This window comes from Zalophus californianus, chromosome 11, assembly GCF_009762305.2.
Source record: "Zalophus californianus isolate mZalCal1 chromosome 11, mZalCal1.pri.v2, whole genome shotgun sequence".
NCBI lineage: Eukaryota > Metazoa > Chordata > Mammalia > Carnivora > Otariidae > Zalophus > Zalophus californianus.
The window spans coordinates 57,528,030-57,543,875 of record NC_045605.1 but is presented as its reverse complement, the minus strand read 5'-3'; the positions used below and the strand labels follow the sequence as shown (position 1 = coordinate 57,543,875).

The following is a 15,846-nucleotide window of genomic DNA, read 5'->3' as shown; positions in this document are numbered from 1 at the left end:
AAGCCAAAACCCATACTCAGGTGCCACATTTAAAAATCTCTCTCAGGGTAAGCTCCTTTAGTTTATCTTCTCCTAGTCTCCATGTCAATCCTTCATTTTCTTCCTCTATTAAAATTCAATTTCATCTCGCCCTTTGTTGTGCCACAGTGATTCTATTTCAGCTTTAATATGGAGCAATTGAGCAGGCGCATTAGGAAGAGCACCCTGGAAAGTTTTACAACAAAGACCCACTTACCATGAGGGAAACAGGCCCATTTGCTACTTTGAGAATAAATCTGTTTTGGCAGCAACATGTGGGTTTGGACCACCCACGTCCTCCTCCCTTTTCGCAGGAAAAGGGGGAAAGAGAAAGGAATGTAGGGAGCAGAAATGGTTTATTAGCTTTGGAAACTCTAAGGAACTGGCTCGGTAAGCTATATTTCCAGCCTATTCTTGAAGACGATACAATTCTGGTGGGAAATGGATTAGCTATACAAAAGGATGGCAGATCCCCTATTTAGGGAAATGAGCTTCCACGAGTGGATCTACAACAGCTCATAGGTCAAGTGCCAAGAAAAAGCAACCCCTGGAGGAGGCACTTAGCTGTACTACGGCCCAGTGACACCAACTTGATAGCCAGACACTAGTCATAGTTACAGTTGGACCCAGTTGCAGATGGGAGAGGATAATGTCAGGGAGGAGGAGATTCCTCTGCCCTATAGTCCTTCTAGATGGACATAAAATTAAATTGACACGAGACAGATTAACAGGAGAAAATCAAATTTCGTAGGCATATGTACGGGGAATCCACACAAACACAAAAGTCCAAAGACGAGGAGGCAACATGAAGCTTCAATAAGCTAAGGAGAGGGGTAGAGTCAGAGGACACAAAGGGGAGAAAGCTCATCAGCAAGAAAGTGAAAGGAGATGTCTGGAAAAACATGGTTACCCTATTATGCAGATAAGTTCCTTAGGTAAAGGGGAGTCTCTGTTAATAGCTCTCTTCCTGTTACACGCTCTCCTTTCCAACACAAACTTCGGCAGTTGCAGGGAGGTAGAAAGATTTTCCTGCATCTGCTGGGTTTTGATTACTTTTAACTAAAAGTAATTTTTATGCCAAAGTGCCCATCTTGGGACAGCCTGCCCAGGGCCCCTACAATAACAATCAAACTTCTTCCTTGAATATTGGCAATATCACGACAGAACATCTGTGAAGAGATAGGAGTTGCTGACAGTACAAAAGAGTGATCTACATTGACTCTGAACCCCTTAGACATCTGTCAAGGCAGCTGCTGCATTACAGATGGGAGCCTGCCTCCTACGTGGAAGACGATGGTTTTCAAAGAAGTCAAGGCGCTGGAAAGAGCACCGGACTAAGAGTCAGACAGACTTGGGCGCTAATCCCAGCTCTTCGAACTTCGTGACATATTAGGAATTTTTTGGAGATTTAGTTTACTCACATGTGAAATATGGAAATAATAAAACAACTGCCCTGCTTGACTCACATTTGGTCCTGTTGGGAAGATGAAATAAATTGAGAGACATGAAAATGTGTAGAAAATTGTCAAGCAGATATAAAGCACTATATTTATTGTGATAAAAGTAGTGAGCCTCACTTACTCCCCTACCTGGAAGTAGGCAAAGGCCAAGTGATCCAAGGCATCCTCTAGACTTGCCTCATCCTCTGTCTTCCATTCTCCATAAGATCCTCGGAAGAGACTGACAGCCTCCTCCAGCCATGGAATGGCATGGTAGTAATCCCCCATGTCATAGGCCACCTGTAGGTAACATAAGTACCATCATTAAGCCTGAATCCACAGGTAGAGGAGAGAAAATGTCAAAGAGTGAGAGGGCTGATGGAACATAAGAAGGCAAGTTTTCATCTCAAATTCATTTAAATCCAATTTATCAAGCATCCATTATATCCAATGCATTGTTCTAGATGTAGAGAAGACACAAGGGTTCTTGCATTTAAGGAATTCATAATCTGGGGAGAAGAAAGATAGGAACTCAATTAACTGTAATACTGGGCAGAATGCATGAATACTCAAAAGAAATACGCATAATATGTCATGGAGGCAGAGAAGGGAGAGACTTGGGAATCTCAGAAGGCTTCGTGGAAGAAGTGGCATCTGAGGTAGGTGTCCCCTGAAGAAAGAAAAGGATTTCAATTAGTAGAGATTGAGAGGAAGAACATTTTAAAGTGATGGAATGGCAGAAACAGAAGCCAAAAGCAAGCTTGTGTTCAAGTTGGACATTGTGGTTATAGCCTAAGGTGAAGAGAAGCAGGAAATGAACTTCAAAAGGTAGCAAGGGCTAAGCTAATAAGAGTTGTGAGTGTCGTGTTTTTAAGAAGATACTGCCAGTAGCACTGTGAGAAATGGACTGAATTCATTCATTTATTTATTCAATATTTACTGAGTATTTGCAATGTACCTGATGATCCCTGACCTTAAAGAGCTTACAGTCATATGAGGGGCACAGGAGTAAATCAATAACTGCAACACAATATATTAGACCCACATGGGAATGCTCGAAGAGTTCAGTGACTTTTTTTCTATATTAAATGTTGGAAGGCAGGAATATGGCAACGTGTACTAGACCTTGCTCCTGTCTCCTAACAGCTTACAGTTAACTAGAATACCAGCACTGCAGGTGGAATTTCCTGGAAGTTGATGTTGGAGACAGCATGGAATTATAAAATCACAGAGTTGGAAGCACTCTTACAAAACATTCTAATTCTGCTCTAACTTCCAGGCCAGCAGAAAGACAGGGCAGAACCTTAGAGGCACTGAAACTGCAGTCTAAACAGTAAATCAGCTGCTCTTCCAGGTCTGCCATTCATCTGCCATGTTATTTTTCTGATCCTCAGGTTTCCTTTTTGTAAAAAGGTTGAGTTGAAAAATAACAATCAAAATGACTGAACTTTTCCTGCTAGTTAACAGTCTGTTAAGTTTTCCCAAGTCCCAAAAATATGGTAGATTGAGATAACGAATCCTTCCAAACAAAAAGACTTGGAACTTTTGAATAAAATATAATAAATATTTTATGATATATTTTCAAGAAAGAATGGAAAATACCCAGGTACCAGAAAAAAAAAAAAGGAGCTAAAAACCCGAGCAATAAGCTTAAGAGCAGATGCTGAAGCTGCTTAGGATGGGGGCGGGCATTAGCCTTAGTAATCTTGGTACTTAGCAACCTTTGGTTATAATGCCCGCATGAGGACAGAATATGAGCTCTCCTTAGGCCTCCCAAAACCTAGGAATTGGAACAAAGACACACTCATAAAACTGAAATCCATGAAAAAACTATACCTTAAAGAAAAGGGTGGACCAGAAAAAATCTACCCACTGTCGCAAAGAGTCAAGAAAGTCGGTTTGTTTCTGTCTGGATATTGTTTAGGGGAAACAAAATAACTCCGTAGAATATTCACAATCTTGGGGCGCCTGGGTGGCTCAGTCATTAAGCGTCTGCCTTTGGCTCAGGTCATGATCCCAGGGTCCTGGGATCGAGCCCCGCATCGGGCTCCCTGCTCGGCGGGAAGCCTGCTTCTCCCTCTCCCACTCCCCCTGCTTGTGTTCCTGCTCTCGCTGTCTCTCTCTGTCAAATAAATAAAAAAAAAATCTTAAAAAAAAAGAATATTCACAATCTTGAGCCTATGCTTCCCATGAGTTTAAGGTTTGAATTTGCATTCTTCATATAGCTAAGGAAACTCCAAGCCAAAAAATCAACATAATAATGGATCTAAGGTCAGTGCAAATCAAAACCACAATGATATATCACCTCTTGCCTGTTAGAGTGGCTATTATCAAAAGGACAAGAAATAGTGCTGGCAAGAGAGAGAAAGAGTGCTGTGCACTGTTGGCGGGAATGTAAATTGGTGCGGCCACTGTGGAAAGTAATTATGGAGGTTCCTCAAAAAAATCAAAAATAGAACTACCCTTTGATCTACCAATTCCAGTTCTGGTATTTATCTGAATAAAATGAAAACATTAACTCAAAAAGATATATGCACCCCCATGTTCATTGCCAGCATTATTTCCAACAGCCAAGATATGGAAACAACCTAAGCGTCCATTGATGGATGAATGGATAAAGAAAATGTGATACACACACACACACACACAATGGAATATTATTCAGCCATAAAAGAGAAGGAAAGCTTGGAAAGCTTGCCATTTGCAACAACATGGATGGACCTTGAGGGCATTATGCTAAGTGAAGTAAGTTAGACAAAGAAAGTCAAATACCATACAATCTCACTTATATGTTGAATATAAAACAAAAACAAACAATAATAACAAAAACCCGAGCCTATAGATACAGAGAACAGATTGGTTGCCAGAGGTGGGAAGTAGGGGATGAGTGAAATGGGTGAAGGGAGTCAAAAGGCATAAACTTCCAGTTATAAAATAAATAAATCATGCAGATGTAATGTACTCAAAAAAAGTATCTAAGGCCAGTGATACCACCAGAGTGGAATGATATTCCCACAACCCTAGTCACAGAGATTCTTTTAGAGGGGAAAAAAGTCCACTAAAAATAAGCTCACAAACATAATAAACCATATCAGGAAATAATCAACCATGAGCAAGAGTCAATAGACATGACAGTAGGGTAGTACAATTAGACAACTAGGAATTTCAGAAACTAGAAAGGCTGATCTGCTTTAAAATAATCCATGGAGGAGAAAATTGGAGACATGTAGATGAAATAAATTTGGCCACATGTTAATAATTATTGAAGCTTCTTCTTTGACCCAGCAATACCACTCCCAGGTATTTATTCAAGAGAAATAAAAACAACTGTCCACAGAAAGACTTACACAAGAATTTTTTTTAATAGGTTTTTTTTTAAAGATTTAATTTATTCATTTCACAGAGAGAGACAGCGAGAGAGGGAACACAAGCAGGGGGAGTGGGAGAGGGAGAAGCAGGCTTCCCACTGAGCAGGGAGCCTGATGTGGGGCTCGATCCCAGGACCCTGGGATCATGACCTGAGCCGAAGGCAGACGCCTAATGACCGAGCCACCCAGGCGCTCCTACACAAGAATGTTAATAGCAGCTTTATTCACAGTAGCCCAGGCTGGAAACAATCCAAGTATCCATCACTAGGAGACTGGATAAACAGTATATTCATACAATGGAATACTACTCAGCAATAAAAAGGAATGAATTATTAATAAATGAACAAGGTGGGTAAATTTCACGGATCCAGTGTGCCGAAAGAAGCTGGACTCAGGATAGTACATACATATTGTATGGCTCAGGACAGTTCCTGGGCACCCAGGCAAGGGTAGAGTAGAAGGAAGGGGTCGGGAGAGTGGTGAGAAGAAAGAGGAGGGGGGCTTTATTGAGCTATATGTAAATTCATTTTTTAATATTAACTTTAATGCCTTCTGTTTTATGTAAATTCCTTTTTAAAAATCTGAAATGAACGTTGCAAAATTTTAACCTATTTCATCTCAATTATAGATATAATTGCTTGTTATATTAATTTTTGTAGTTTTCTTATATTTGAAATGTTTTATCTTTTAAAATAAGTAAATAAATACAGAAATAAAGATTGCGAGTGAGGCTTTCAGGAAGGGACTTACTGAATTTTCAACATACGGTTTTAGTTTCAGAAAGGCCTCATGAATGAAGCATATATTGGTACCATACACAGAACTATTTTACCTGGCTGAAATTTAAATTAGTCATGAACATGATGATTGAGCTCTGATTCCATTCAGGATCTTAGAGAAGGAAGAATGGTACATAGAGAGGCTTAGGACAACCCACCCTGCACTAATTTGGAAGACTGGTCCCTAAAACTTGAGGCCCACATCAGGGCACTTGAGGCCCACATCAGGGCACATGAGGCCCACTCTCACTCAGATCTGCTAATGAATACTGCAAGGGCTGGGAAAATTCACTTTCCTGCAATACACATCTTCAAAATTAAAAAGGATTTACTCCATTACTTCTTATGGCAAAGGCTAACAAAGAGTATATTGTAAAGTGACCTCAAGTGTGCTTATAAGTTATGATCAAAGATCAGTTAAATATCTCATATGGAAGGTTCCTGAAGTCTATTTCCTCAAGTAATGTGAAAGTGAATGGCCTCAGCTTTTTGACACTACCTTAATCTAATGCTTTCTCAATGCTTAGGAAATGCTTCCTAATGCTTTCTTCCAATGCTTCTCAATGCTTAGGAAATGTTGCAAGGGATTCCAGAAAGTCTCAGGAGGCTGAGTTTCTGTGACCTTACCTCACATCCCCACCTCTTCTCCCCTTCCCCACCCTTGAACCCTGCTTCTCCTTTCCACCCAGCTGTTCATCGGCAGGCAGGGTGCTACCGTTAGGGTGGCCCCAGGACCATTTTTCCCAGCTCAGTCCCAATTTATGTCTGTCGTCTGGCCGTAACAAATAACCACTAATAACACTCCCTTCATTCTCAAGAGTGTCCTGCATGTGTGATCACCTTAGTTATTATGGAAAGAGCATGGGATTCAGAGTTAAAAGACCCAGGTTCAAAATTTATTTCTGCTACTTAAAACTGTGTAACCTTGGGCAGATTATTTACCGTGTCTGAACCTCAACTTCTTCATCTGAAAATGGGGAATTATACCAAACTTCCAAGTTTGCTGAAAGGACCGAAAGCACACAGAGGCAATCAGGATATAGTTATTTCATCCACAAGAAACGAGGGCTGAGCACTTGGCGCTCTCTCTCTCTGTGGACACCGTTACCTTGCCAACTTGGAAGCAGTCATCTGCTGTGAGGGAGAAGAGCCGTCTGGGGCTGTACAGGTCAGTGACAGCGGAGCCAACGACTCTCTGGAAGACGCCCCGGGCCAGGCCCTTCACGTTGAGCATGTACACATCCTGCAGCCGCATCAGGGCCCTTGCTGCTCCCTCAACGTCCTCAAAGGCTGGCAGGTCCTGCTCCACCTTCTCATAACCATCCTTCAGAGCTGTCGGGGCAGGAAAAACACCAATCCACCACTCAAAAGCAGGTGGTGAGCATTTAATACAGGCAAGGCATAATCACCTGTCCAAATATTTCATGAGCAAAGATCATGTTTTATGTGTGTTTATTCCCCATGGCTAGCACAGTTCCTGGCGCAGAGTGGATGCTTACTACAATCTTCTGAAGGAGGAACATAAGCTCTAGAATAAAAACTAAAGCACACATGTGTGCTTCCATCCTGTCTCTGGGAATCTTGCCCTTTGTGGGGATAACTCTTCTTCCTCTTAATCTCCCCAAAGTCAGCAAATTTCTTCAAGTACAAAGTAGAATAAATTAGGAAACGGACCTCGCTACAGATCACATTACAGTTTAATAAAATAGAAATTATTAGACAAATATGTAAATGGAATGATATAACCTGTACTTCTTCATAGGGTTGTAGTGAAAATCAAATGAGATAATGGGGGGGGGGCACCGGGGTGGCTCAGTCGTTAAGCGTCTGCCTTCGGCTCAGGTCATGATCCCAGGGTCCTGGGATCGAGCCCCGCATCGGGCTTCCTGCTCAGTGGGGAGTCTGCTTCTCCCTCTCCCACTCCCCCTGCTTGTGTTCCCTCTCTCACTGTGTCTCTCTGTGTCAAATAAATAAATAAAATCTTTAAAAAAAAGAAGTGAGATAATGGGCATGAAAGCACTTTTTTTTTTAAAGATTTTATTTTTAAGCAATCTCTATACCCAATGTGGGGCTGGAATTCACAACCCCGAAATCAAGAGTCGCATGCCCCAAAAGTGCTTTCTAACATACAATCACATAGACATATTAACAAGAGGACCTAGTTCTTCATAATAGCTAAAGCTCTGAAGATGGAGTAATACCCTACCCACTTCATGACCCTTCATCACATTCCACCAAAATCTCTCTCCTTTCTAGAGTCAGGAGATAGAATCTTCTCTTACCCTCCAGCCCTCCTCCTCATTACCTCGGATGTTCTCACTGGCCTCCAGACTATGTACTACATTCCTCCAGTCAGACTGTAGCCGTTTGATGAGAGTAAATGCAAGCAGAGGGTTAGACACAGGGGTTGCCGAATCCTCGTGCAAAGAAAGCACCTTGTCATAGAATCTGGAAGAGAGGAGAATGATATTGCTTACTGATATAGCCACTGCCCCTATTAAAGGCTGACATGGTGTATGTACATTTAGAGTAGTTAAAAATGAAATGTGAACCCCTTGCAATTCACATAATAGTCTAACCAACAAGCACAAAGAATATGAAAACTACCAGGACAACAGAAGTAGGTCCATTCACTTGTTCATGCAATGAGTCAGTCTCTGCTGGTCAGTTGCTGTACATCAGGCACCACGCTAAATGCTAGAGATTCAAAGGCAAGACACGGAGGAGCTCTCAAGCTCACAAGCCAAAAAATCTTTTCTCTCATCACTCTATAATCAATACTTAGAATGTGGTAGAAGCTTAAAAATGTTGTTAAATTGATTGCAATAATTGTGATACCGGCTAGGAGAGAAGTGAGCTTATAATGTTATGTAATGCTCTAGCCACTTGTACGCAGGGCCCCTAACCCAGGTGGGAGTTAGCAGGTGTAAGGAAAGATTTCCTGGAGGAAATGGCGCTTGATCTGAGTCCTACAGGATTAAACAATTGATAGCTGCTACTTACTGAGCTTTTACCACGTACAAGGCATCCTGCTAAGTGCTTTATATATATTTTATCTCATTTAATAGCCCCAGCAACCCTCAGAGTAGATTTTATCAAGCCCGTTTTGAAGGGAGAGAAACCTGAAACGAGGCTACACTGTTCGTGACAAAACCAGATCTGAACCCAAATCTTCCTGACTCTGAAGCTTGTTCTCAGCTGATTTTGCCATATTGTTTCCATGGAGCTAAACCAAAATAGGAGGAAGAATTTTTTTTTTTTAGGTGTTGTTTTTTGTTTTTTTTTTTAACTTGAGTATAGTTGACTCACAGTGTTACGTTAGTTTCAGACGTACATCACAGTGATTCAAAAAATATGGAACGCTTCACGAATTAGTTTGTCATTCTTGCTCAGGGCCCATGCTCATCTTCTCTGTATCATAGGAAAAATATATTTTGAGCCAACGGGAACAACATGTACAAAAGCATAGTGGCTTGACAAACGTGTTCATTAATAAGTCAGTCTATACTGGTTACTTGCTAGATGGCGGACTCCATGCTAGATGCTGGCGATGAAAAGGCAAGACAGGGTCCAATGCTTGAAAATTTCATGAACAAGAAGAAAGCTGTTTTTCTCATTGCTCTATACCTAAATCCAACACACGTTTCTGTGAAAGAGTAACTAAAACACATTCTTCTAGGAGCTAGGAACAGGATTTTGAATAAGACAATAAACTTGGTGTCAAGGACTCATGGACTAGTGGGTGAGACACAAATAATTATATAACAGATGCAGCACCAGATTTAAGAACAAGGCTTAGGCGGCAGTAAGGAAAGGGGGTAATTAATTTGGCCAGAGCAGGTCAGAGATGGTTTCACAGAGGCGATAATACACCAAAACTTGATGGGTGGATGCAAATAAGGAGGAAGGGAGAAGAGGCAGGCAGAGATGGTTCAACATACGTAAAGGGAGAGAAAGAAATGGGAGGTGAGTTCCAAGCTGTTCAGTACTGCTGGAGCCCCAGTGTATCCGGAGGATGACGGGTAGATCAGACTGGGCAAGGGAGGAGCACCTCACAGGCCCTGCGGAGGAATATGGGTTTTACCCTGAGCGCAATTAGCAGCCACCAAAATGTTTTCAGTGAGAGTTGGATACACTATGATATGTTTATGTATATGAATCTGTGAGAGGGTGGGGTTCAGAAGTGGGGATGACCGGAGGCAGAAAGAACAGTCTGGAGGCCAATTCAAAACTGGAAGCAAGAGTAAGGAGAGTCTGAACCATAATAATGAGGCAGAGGACGGGATAGATTCAAGGGAGATATTTAGGAAGCAGTCCATACAAACTGGTGGCTGTAATGGGGGAGGTAGACGTGGGGTTGTCCAGCAGGCGTCCAGCCTCTCTGGCTTGCTGACATGTGTAGAAAAGGGCCAGAAATGGTGGGACCAGAAGTGATCATCTTTCTAGTTAATTTCTCTCCTCTTCTGATGTCCTACAACAGTGTTCACATCAGCCAAAGATGCTGTTTCCTTTCCTGGCATCCTACAGTTATTCCATTTCTAACGCACTACTGGGATTAACATTATTACAATTTATTGATGATAATAAGGCAGGCCTAAGAGTTTTAGGCATGCCCTCTAAAAATTTTTTCCTTGTTTTAAAATTATTAACTTCAGGAGCAATATAATAACAACAATGGAAGTAAAAGAAAAAAGTACGTGCAAAGTGAAGACGATATGGATTTATAGGCATGTGCTCGAGGGCGGTGAGACTATTGGAGTCCTTTGGCCAGAGTGGAAGACTTCAGTGAGCAAGAAGGGATGACAGGAAGAACAGAGGGAGTGGCAGGATGGGGGGATTCATTCCCGTGAAGCTGAGTCTGACCTAAGGGTTTCTCAAGGGTGGAGCCTGAAATAGAAGATGACTTGCCTCCAGGTGCCTCCAGGGAGCTCAGGGTTCAATTCAAGCATAAACTAAGGAACAAGAATCTGGGCCTGGGTGCCCCAGGGAGGAAATGAGAACCATGTCAAGGACCAGGATGTCTCTGATACCTCAAACAAGGTGCCTTGAGAGCAGCTGCTACTCTATGGTTTTAAAAACTAAACCAGCCTCCAGGATGTGGGATTTTTTTTTTTTTTTTTTACTACCCATTATTTCCTGCTTCAGCTCCATATGGAACTACTTAGTGAAAGATATTCCACTGCTAGATGAAAACACTTACAAGCAGAGACTTGGGCTTGAATCCAGCCTGAAGAGTAAGTATCCAAGGACAACTGAGGCTGAGTGGGCAGTAATTTTGTTAGACAGTTGGATCAGGAGGAGACCCGGCTTCCAACTATCCCTCAGTTTGCTCCTCTGTAATATAACAGAACTGGTCTAGTCTAGAAGATCTCTACGTATCCTTTCAGCATGACCATTCTATTGTTTCTTTCCATCATCTTTTCCATAACTGAATAAATAGATTCTTCATTTGGTGCTTGAGGACTAATGTTTAACAGGCATCAGAGGAAAGAAGCAAGGCAGAGAGGTGAAAATTTTTCCCAAGTCCTCCAGCATATCAAAAGCACTAGCTCCTTGGGTGCCTGAGTGGCTCAGTCAGTTAAGCGTCGTCCCAGGGTCCTGGGATCGAGTCCCACGTCAGGCTCCCTACTCAGCAGAGTCTGCTTCTCCCTCTCCCTCTGCCCCTCCTCCTGCTCGTGCTCTCTCTGTCTCTCTTCCTCTCTCTCTCTCTCTCTCTCTCTCAAATAAATAAATTTTTTTTTAAAAAGCACTAGCCCCTTGTTCTCTTCACATCGCACTTTGTATCATGGGGTCAGTTTATTTAGGGCAGGGGTTTGATCTCTACAGCAGCACATAATTCAGTTCAGTGTTCAGATACGTCATTTTTCTGTCACACAAAGAAAAAAACCTATCAACAGATATCTGAGACTGGTTTGGAATCCAAACGTTGGCCCTATTCCCAGCCTCTGAGCAAATAGCTGGTTTTCAGAGACCGAGTTGCTGGATGCTGAATTCAAACCTCAGGGTTTCCTAAATGGCCTTTTGCTTTAACAAATGTTGCTGAGAGTGGAAAATCAGATCCTTGCTTCAAGAATCTGTACATAAAATTTGCAACCCAATCCTGCGTTAAGGATAGCCTGGATAGGTCATCCAGCCGCAGTACATGGGCTATTTTAATTCAATATGTTTCTCCTTGGGAATTCAGAAATGGCTTTGTCTCAGTTCTTCTGAGACATCTGAATGCTTAATTCATAACACAAAAATTATTGCTGCTGATATTACTCTTTCTCGGTAGTTTCTTTAAACTGCAACAGCAAAAATAAAAAGCTAGGGGTTAACTATATATATCTATATATATATACACACACACATACAACTAGTATATTTATATATATAACTAGTATTTACACTATACTAGTACATAACTATATATATGTTTATATATATATAATATATATATATTTACTAGAGTAAAATTTTTATTCATTAACTTGGAGTAAGGAGTAGTTTCAACATTGAAAAATATTTTGTTTCTTTTTTTTAAGATTTTATTTATTTATTTGAGAGAGTGAGAGAGAGCATGGGGTGTTGCAGAGGGAAAGGGAGAACCGGCTGAGCAGGGAACAGCCTCTGCTCGATCCCAGGACCCCGGGATCATGACCTGAGCCGAAGGCAGATGCTTAACCGCCTGAGCCACCCAGGCGCCCCCCCAAATCTTTTATTTCTAAATTTAGAAATTTAAAGAAGAATATCAACTGAGGCCCTTAGAAATAACATCTCAAGTTACATTAGATCACCAGATTGGGACTATAGGAAAATGAGCAGAACTGCCAAAATTCTTGTTTTAAAAAGCAAACATTTCACTAGGTTTTAGAGCATCAACTAAAGAACAGACAGTCTCTAAAATATCAAACTAAACTTTCTAACTTAAATGTTCATAACTCATCGGAGAAGAGAATCTAGAATTTTTCTGAATCTTTATTATCTGGGCTCTCACAATCTTAGTGCCTGCTTAGAGCCAAAGGTGGGGTCTAGTTTCACCAGGCAGTCTCAAAATAAAACAAAAAAATCATACAGTTAGAGCTAACATTTGTTGAGCACCCATTACCTTCCAAGAAAAATGATAAATGCCTTTATTTACATGGTACTTAATCCTTCCAACATGTCTGTGGGGTAGGTGCTATCATTACCATCATTTTACAAATCAGAAAATGCTTAGAGAGGTAAAGGACCTTGCCCAAGGTCAGAGCCAAGGATTCAGAGGTCTGTTAAATTCCTGCATCCAGACTCTTACCCACTATGTACTGCAGTTGTTCATAAAACCTCAGTCGTTATGGGGTTTGGTCTGGATCCTGGCACATCAGATAAAGCAAGCCGTAAGGACCTCATGGCATGATAGAAAGAAACAATCAAAAGAACTAAGTCCTAGTCCTGGATTTGCTACCTACTAGATGTATAATCTCGGGTAACTAAACTTTAGTTTTCTCATATTTTAAATGATTTCTCATGTGTTTGAGAGAGTCATACAAACCTATTTCAAAGCATTGTGTGTAAGAAGCAAATGAGATTAGGGTTCTGTGACAATGGTGATGAAACAGTAGAGGAGACCAACATCAGCGCCCCCCACCCCCTCCACCAGTCGCTTTGATCCACAGGGCCATCTCTCTGTTCTGAACCTGTTCCCTGAGAGGCTCGGCATCAGGATCTTGACCCCCTCATCTCTATCTGAGCCACCCAAATAAAGAGATTACTGGTATGAGAACGAGCACATGGATAGCAGGGAACTTGTTGGAATCTCAAATCAAAGAGAAGAGTCTTTTATTTCCACCAATAAACCTAGACTCCGATGCATGTGGACTAAGAACAGAATTAAAACATTTTGCTTTATAGAGTAGACCCATAAAACACTGGGCAACTATGCAACCCTGAAGAGTGATAAGAATTATTGAAATTATCATCTTTTATTGTTATAACACACACATGTATTTTGTGTGTGCATGTGTATATATTCACACTATTTCAAACTAATAGTAAATTTAAACACACATATAAGTGCTTATATGTAAGGTACATACTTAAGAGCATATACAAAATTACATCATCATTCAGTCACCATTGAGTAACAAACAAGATCTTTCGCACACACTTCCACACACAACCTGATTCTCTCCAACAGGAGCTCTCTCATACAGCCATAGTGTCCCACACACCTTCTTCCCATGTGCCCCAGAATTAGTATTACTCTCACATACACTCGCTCAGTATTACTCTTACATACACTCGCTCAGTTTTATTAATATATTCAGATAGCAATGTGGTAACAGCACTGTTGAAGGCTTCTTCATGTCCTGGGCAGAGAAGACACAACACATATTCAAAAACAATGTATCACATAATACAGTCATTCCTTTTTCATAGTTTGACACTGACAGTCAATACATGATTACAGTGCCCCAGCATGCCACGTCCATAGTCTTTTATGCCACAGTGTGTAGCACTAGAGTTTGCTGATTGTATAGCAAACGGTATTAGCTGAGCACCTGCTTGTGTGTGCTACACTCGGTATCCTCTGGTATCAAGGATGGTTTTCCCTAGTGTTTTCTTGGTGTCAATAAGTATGGTTTTCCCTAGTGTTTTCTTGGTGTCAATATACACATATTAAATCTCAGTTATCTTGTATTAAGAATTTAGAGAGCTCTTATATGTGGAAGGAGAAGGGAGAGTTGAAAACAAAGGAGACAATAGACATCTCTGATTAACAGTCATGATGCTAGCGACTCAAGCTTCTTGAGGACACAGCTGTGTGTCTTGCTCACCATTTTATCCCCACTGCCTGGAACAGTGTGGGGCTCAAAATAGGCAAACACCGGTGTTGAATGAGTTAATGAACATGAAGCGTTATTCATATAATGAGCTGTGCAAACAGCATCCAGAGTGATGCTGAGATGTCCATAATGTCTTGCCCATCCAGTCCCAAAGGCATGTAAATCTCACACATGGTCACAGAATGTCACTTCCTATTAAACACTAGCTCTCTGGGTCACACATACGGCTACAGCGACACAGTTATTTTCTCCCTCTCACTCTTGCAGTCGAGCTGTGGCTCTGTGACACAGAGCCTGGGGGCGCACACCGCTTGACGCCGTGCCTTGGGAGGTCCTCCCACTCGGCCTGAGTCACTCCGGACCACACTTTTCCACAGCGCATCAACTTGGCCGTGTGAGGATGGATCTGGGGAGCTACTCGGTGTGTGCGACGGAGTTGGAGGTTCCACACTGTGTGACACAGCGTCCCTGAGGTCACGCTCGGTCTGTTTCCCCACTACCTCATGCCACGGTGTCTCGGGGGTCCCACACTGGGTGACACTGGGCCTGACGGTCACGCTGGGCCACACAGTGTCTCAGCCTCACGATCTAGTGAGGCTCTTACCCAGTCTCAAGCGGGGTCTGAGGTCCCCCGCTGAGTGACAGCGAGACTCAGACACCCGCCACCCTACAGCACGGTGCCTCGGTCTCACCCTCTGACTCAGTCTCCTCTGACTCAGGCGCCTCTGCGGCCCCCGCGCGCCTTTTCTCACCTGGTCAGGTCGCGCAGCCGCGCCTCCTCCCCGCGCAGGTAGCGCCGCAGCAGCCCCAGCAGCCGGCGCTCGGGCGCCAGGGCGCGCGCCACGCTGGTCAGCGCCGAGAACGTGTCCCCCCGCGCCGCGGCCCCTGCCGGGTCCCCTGCTCCGAGCGCCAGCACCGCCAGCAGCGCCGCCAGCCCCGCCGCGGGGCCCATCGCCGGCTCTCGCGCGCGTCCCTTCGGACGGTCCGGCCAGGCCCCGGCGCGCGCCGCTCCCGCCCCGCCCCGCCCCGCCCCGCCCCGCCCCGCCCGGCCACCGGCCTGCCCGGCCGCCCCGCCTCGGGCCCCCCCCCCCCCCACTCCCTCTTTGCTCTGAAGCCTCCGGGCGCTCTCCTTCTCCCGCTCGCCTGCCCCATAGCTCCTCCGCCGGCGCGGGGGCTGCCTGCTCCCTCAGGGTCCGCTCGCCCTCCACCAAAGCGCAGCCCTGGTAAGGTGTTTCCGCGGTGCCCGGTTCACGCTCGGGGAAACAGAGGCGCGGGTGTGGGAGGACGAATTCATTGGTCTACGGCTGAACAACGCCGTACCCCGAATACTCACCCCTCTGGATCGGGGGTGGAAATACAGAAACACTACTGGATTCTGATGGGGAAATCCAGGAGAGTAAATGATGTGGTTGCTAATGATGATGAGCGTGGAGAGCTG

The 15,846-nt window shown here is 43.4% G+C and overlaps 1 protein-coding gene and 1 non-coding gene across 7 annotated transcripts in view; both read right to left on the bottom strand.

Annotated features, from left to right (window-relative positions):
- P4HA3 (prolyl 4-hydroxylase subunit alpha 3) overlaps positions 1-15,375 on the bottom strand; it is a 43,624-nt gene extending 28,249 nt beyond the window's left edge. For 5 of the 6 annotated variants that reach the window (XM_027580836.2, XM_035723056.1, XM_035723052.1 and 2 more), the window contains exons 1-4: positions 15,161-15,375; positions 7,910-8,052; positions 6,713-6,936; positions 1,608-1,757 (exon numbers count right to left, since the gene is read on the bottom strand). In XM_027580836.2, the coding sequence (XP_027436637.2) occupies positions 1,608-1,757; positions 6,713-6,936; positions 7,910-8,052; positions 15,161-15,360 (717 nt within the window). In that variant the 5' untranslated portion in view covers positions 15,361-15,375. The remainder of the gene's footprint in view (positions 1-1,607; positions 1,758-6,712; positions 6,937-7,909; positions 8,053-15,160) is intronic. The other variant, XM_035723053.1, reaches the window with a different exon arrangement.
- On the bottom strand, positions 8,953-9,057 carry LOC113915574. Its single transcript, XR_003517722.1, has one exon. It is a non-coding gene; the product is annotated as a U6 spliceosomal RNA (small nuclear RNA).
- Positions 15,376-15,846: the final 471 nt, after the last annotated feature.